The 5,463-nt window shown below is 40.4% G+C and overlaps 1 protein-coding gene across 1 annotated transcript; it reads left to right on the top strand.

The window, feature by feature from the left end:
• Positions 1-3,301: 3,301 nt before the first annotated feature.
• Positions 3,302-4,495, top strand: LOC110914031 (leucine-rich repeat extensin-like protein 5). Its single transcript, XM_022158844.1, has one exon. The coding sequence runs from the start codon at positions 3,302-3,304 to the stop codon at positions 4,493-4,495; it is 1,194 nt and encodes a 397-aa protein (XP_022014536.1).
• Positions 4,496-5,463: the final 968 nt, after the last annotated feature.

Raw genomic sequence — 5,463 nt, forward strand, 5'->3', positions numbered from 1 at the left:
TTTTCGGGTAACAATAAAGTTACCCGGGGACTTGGCAAAGTGGGTATAAGTCCTAAAGCCCTTGTAGGTAAATAATAAGGGGTCAAACTGCAAGAATAAAGCTTGGTTGCCCTTTCATAGAGCCAAGGGACATTTATGTGGCAAATAGAAAAATAAAAATCTGATAACAAGGCCCATGCGGCCCGCGTTAATCTTAAGAAAACCTCAGGCGGGCCGCGTCCCACGCCTAGTAACAGAAAGTTTAGGCAGCAGCCTACATTCGCGCAGAATCGACCAAGAACAGATATGTCTACATGGTAGGCGACCCCTAAACAGTCCTAGGCACCTAGGAACACATGTTGGAAGGTTGTGGTTACCTGGTAGACTTGTATGTCAATGTTTTGTGGTGATTGAAACCACTATAAAAGGGCATTCAAGTCACAAACATTCCTCACATCATTCCTTCAACATTCTGATCATTCCTGGAGCTCCAACCTGCTTTCAAGAGTTCTCTAATCAAGCTTAGGACCTTTGTAAGTTGCCTAACCTTCTCTAATTACTTTTAGCTTAGTTAATTAAAGTCAAACCGTCGTAATTACGGTTTGACTTCGAGATTAATAAGTAATGGCTCGGTCAATTCTCGAATCAAAAGTAGATATAAGATGGTATTTATGTGGGTAATAAAACCTCAAAAGGGTTTCCCCTGATCATCACTCTAACCAGGTCAAAAGTCGGGTCAAACCTTTACTTAAAAAAGTCAACAGGAAGTCTAAAATGCCATTTATGCATAATTAACATTGTAGATCATATACAACCTATTGGATCATTGTTATAACTTAGTAATAAGTGTAAGAACATGCCTAAACATGTTTAACCCGATAATTTCCTGTTTAGACCCGGTTCGGAACCGAAAGTCACATAGTTTGACTTTCACTTGACTTTCAGTTCTGACCCGTTTAGGCACATTTTAGAAATGCATCAGAGCTTTAATTGGACTAGGTTACATGTTAGAACAACCCTCTGTGATTATACACCTTGATTCATTAGTTATCCAATTAATATGCATGTTTCCGTTAATTGCTCATATGTTGACTGTTATGCCCTTATTACCTCAAAACGTGATTTATGAAAATGTAAAAGTGTAGAAACCTTATTTACTGATATATAGACTGGTATGCAAAGTTTGACATCAGTTTGACTTGCAGATTAAGAGTTATGCTCATTATCGCAAAATTAATGCTTTATGCTAATAAAATGGCGTAATTAGCGTATAGCCTAGTTAAACATACTTTTTGGTATCAAATCTTTTACCCACTGATGTAATATATTATTTTGGGATTTTTAAAGATTTTTAATTAATTTTAGGCTGAGCATAACTCATAGTCGTAGGCTCAATTCGGTGAATATCGGTTTTGCCCTTACGGGCCATAAAATGAGATTTACATATCTAAACGACTCCAAACCTTTTGCTACTGATCACATATAATAAATAAATTACTTTAAGCCTTCTGGAAATATAAAAATATCAGATTTAAGTATCAAACCCGGAAATGGCCTTTAATCGCCTTAATTAGCGTTTTTAACGCATAGTATGTTTTAAAATCATGTTGGACATACCCGGGTTGATACCTACTGATATAAGAGGAAAATTATAATATTTTAACAGTAAGCAAAGGTGGATAAACTCATACTTCAGTTTTGAGCTTTTCGGTTCATGTGAAATTACCAAAATACCCCTACGGGGCATAATTTGGTTAAAAATGATAAATTTCACATATATACCTTACCCTACTGTTATAACTCATTAATTTGAGTATGTTTGCTGATACATCAGACCTGTAACTCAGGTTGTTACTTAAACTCTTTTATAAACTTTTAAATGACCAAACTACCCCTACGGGGCCTAGTTTGTGTTTAAACACGTTTCGGGCATAATGAAAGGCATCTTACTGATGTCACAACATATTTGAGGCACAATTAACTTAGGAAACCTGTAAATAGCTCTCATAAATACCCGTTACGCTTATTACGCGTTCGGTTCGGTTTATGTAACTAGTTTACATAAACTAGCCTAAACGGGTTAAACCTTAACGGTTTTGTCTCAAAATCCAGAATGTGAATAATAAACCCATATTAAACAAGTCTCTGAACTTGCCGGGTCTAAATCACATTCTATCCGGTCTTCGCTTAATCGTGCGTACGAACCGTATCCTTGAAACTAGCCGGTCTAAGCGTAAGCTTAATTAAAGACCTGTTAGGATTCTAATAGGTTATTATAAACCTTCGTTCCAGATAAGGAGGACCAGTAAAAGCTACTTGCGTTTGCTTATTGTGATTTATACATTGCTCAGGTAAATACTTTTAACTTATTTTCCCTATACGGGCTTGGGTTACGGTATATAACATACCGCTTGATCGAGCATCAAATCTCCACAGTTACGTGGGTAGTTGAATAATTTGATCGGCTCGTTTAAACAGTCTTGATTACTTAAAGTCTTTGGGGGGTTAATGACCATGTCCCGGATATCCTGGGCATCATCTTACGAGATGGCCACGACCTGAGCACGGGGTGTAGGCGTACACCTGTCAGTGTATAACTCTATGATGTGGTGTGTCTATTGATCTTTAACCCGGACAAGATCTGGGCCACTGGATGCACAACTAACATGTAATTCGTTCACAAGATTGTAATATTAAATAATTCTCCCAAGTTAAATAAAAGGTTTATGCCCCGTGCATCCAAACCAATTTTTAATCATTTTCCAAAATGAGTCAGTTAAATGTATTTACCAGTGTAAACTGACGTATTTTCCCAAAAAGATTAAATGCAGGTACTAAGCGAAATTGGCTGGGATTTCTCGTTAGCATCATTAGAAGTCTCGCAAGCTTAAGATGCCTGAAGTCTGTTGAACTATTGTCTCATATTTTATTTCGATCCGTCTGTGGATAAACAGTCGAACGTTGTGATACTTGATATTACAATAATTGAATTCGATTGTGTTACATCTTTTAAATTGCTTCCGCTGTGCATATTAAATATTGTGTTGTTTGACTATTATGTTGCCAACCACGTCACGATACTCCCCCACCGGGCCCACCGGTGACACGTGGAAATCGGGGTGTGACAGGTTGGTATCAGAGCCAACACTGAGTGAATTAAACACTAGCCTTTTGTGTTTAATCTCAGTTACACAATTGCACAATTCTAAACTTTGAGTCTAGACCTACAACATAGGACAAATTCCACTTTAATTGTATTGTCCTTTAATTTTGCATATATTTTGTTTTGTTATCTCATGCCATATTGACAGGAATTATCAAAATGACGCCAAGATTCTTCAGGAGAAGAGGAAGAGGCAAGGGGCCAATCACCGCCCCCAATAATAATGAAGCTGGATCTTCGAATGCGCGAGCTCCATCTACCACGGAGAGTGACGATCCCCGGCAGAACCGGAGGAACCTCTTTGAGCCGGCTAGACGGTCAGTCTCACACAGTTCAACACCTCCTAACCCTTATGGGCCACAACCAGATTATGAGCCCCACAACCCCCAACCTTCATACATACCATTACAGCGATCCTTATCGCACAACTCCTTCGGTGACCCTACACCAGTTTTTAGGGGCCGGTTTAACCCGGCAAATTTCCTACAAGAACCAGGGGATTTTAACCCATTGGGTCCAGAAGATCATTTCTCTGGAGATCATGCGGACGACATGGACGAGGATACGGACCCTGTCGAGCCTGCCAGTGGTACACCAAACCACCCGATAGAGATCTCTGACGGATCTTCCTTCCACGGATCACCCTATGTTGGTCCAGATAGCTTTCAAGCTATGTTTACCAGGCACGAATGGTACTATACACCTCCTCGCCATTCATCACCTCAGCAGCAGCAACAACAGCAACAAGACCCCTCTGAGGATCCAAGGTTTGTGGCAGTCACGCCACCACCTCCACCGCCACCAGTTCAACCGGCACCCCCGCAACCACCAAGGCGTAGGAGAACCGGAGCGCGCATATCTGCGCGAACAGGAGACTTTCATTTTAGTTCTCCACTCCAATCAAGTGGCAGCCACTACCCGCCACATCAAGAAGATCCACAAATGGGTGGGCCTTCACACCCAGTTGCACCACAACCACCGCCTATGGGTTTTGATAACCCAATTCCGGCATACACGGGTTCCATGGCGTACAACCCGTTTGAGCAGCCAGTACACACCAACTACAATTACGCCGAAGCCGATCCGTACGTGGTAGCGGCTAACTATAACACCCAAGGACCCTATGGAGATCCATGGGGAGTAGGGTACCCAACTCATGGATACCAGATACCTGCAAGACCTATTATACGGACACAATCGCAACCACCAAGGTTCTCTCCGCCTGAGCGTGAAGAAATTCTGCAAAGGTTGGACTATGTAGAGCGAGAATTTCACAGGGAGCGAAGGGAGCGACAAACATTCTTCCAAGGATTGACAAGCTTGATCAAAGGAAAAAGCAAGAAGGACCACTGAATCCTTCCAAGTATTATTGAGCCCCTGCGTGGGCCAGTCTTGTAGTATAAACCCCTGCGTGGGTATGTTTTGTTAATAAACCCCTGCGTGGGTATGTTTTGTTAATAAACCCCTGCAAGGGTATTTTATTTGTGTAAGTCCTTGCGTGGACTATTATATTGTTAAAGCCCCTGCGTGGGTATGTTTTGTTATTAAGCCCCTGCGTGGGTACGTGTGTTATTAAACCCCTGCGAGGGTAAGTACTTGTTTAAACCCCTGCGTGGGTAAGTTGCTATTTGAAAAGACCCGTTTAGGGCAGCGTGTAATATTGTAGTAAAGTAATGAATAATTGTTTTATAAATTTCATGTTGCTATTATATGCATAACTATTACATATGAAATAAATGAATCAAAAATCATTCCTTTTAAGTAAATGTCTGCCTATGTAAAATTTTTCTTAAAGTGTGAAACCTAGCCTTCGGGTCATTATAAGGCCGGGCCAAGATGGTAAGACCTGTTAAGAAGATTCAAATCCCTGTTAACATCTGAAAACAGGTTAACACTCCTGGCAGATGTGATTCATTTGAAATCACACACATTGTTTTATTATATAAGGATCCTTCAAAGATTCCAAACCCAATAAACGATCTCTGAATCATGGGGTAAATCATCAATTAAGATGACCATACTTTTACCCTACGTGGTAATACGTGCCTGCGGGCCCTGCTCATTTCCACATGAGCCAAAAGACAGTAGTAGCGATGACTCCCTGTCAAATAAAGGTAATGAACTAGGTTCAAACCACAAATGCTTTGATTCTCTGAAATCCTAGCATATAATTTATAAATGTCCTTGTGACTAGGCCTATTGTGCCAGTATACCTTCATGTTTGATTCTCTGAAATCATAACCCATAAAATAAACTGTCCATGTGACTAGGCCTTTTGTGCAACAAATAAAACCGTTATTATTTTATAACTAGGATAAATT

The sequence above is a fragment of the Helianthus annuus genome, chromosome 15 (assembly GCF_002127325.2).
Source record: "Helianthus annuus cultivar XRQ/B chromosome 15, HanXRQr2.0-SUNRISE, whole genome shotgun sequence".
NCBI lineage: Eukaryota > Viridiplantae > Streptophyta > Magnoliopsida > Asterales > Asteraceae > Helianthus > Helianthus annuus.

Coding starts and splice junctions, on each gene's coding strand:
- LOC110914031 (XM_022158844.1), top strand. CDS start 3,302: ATGACGCCAAGATTCTTCAGGAGAAGAGGAAGAGGCAAGGGGCCAATC.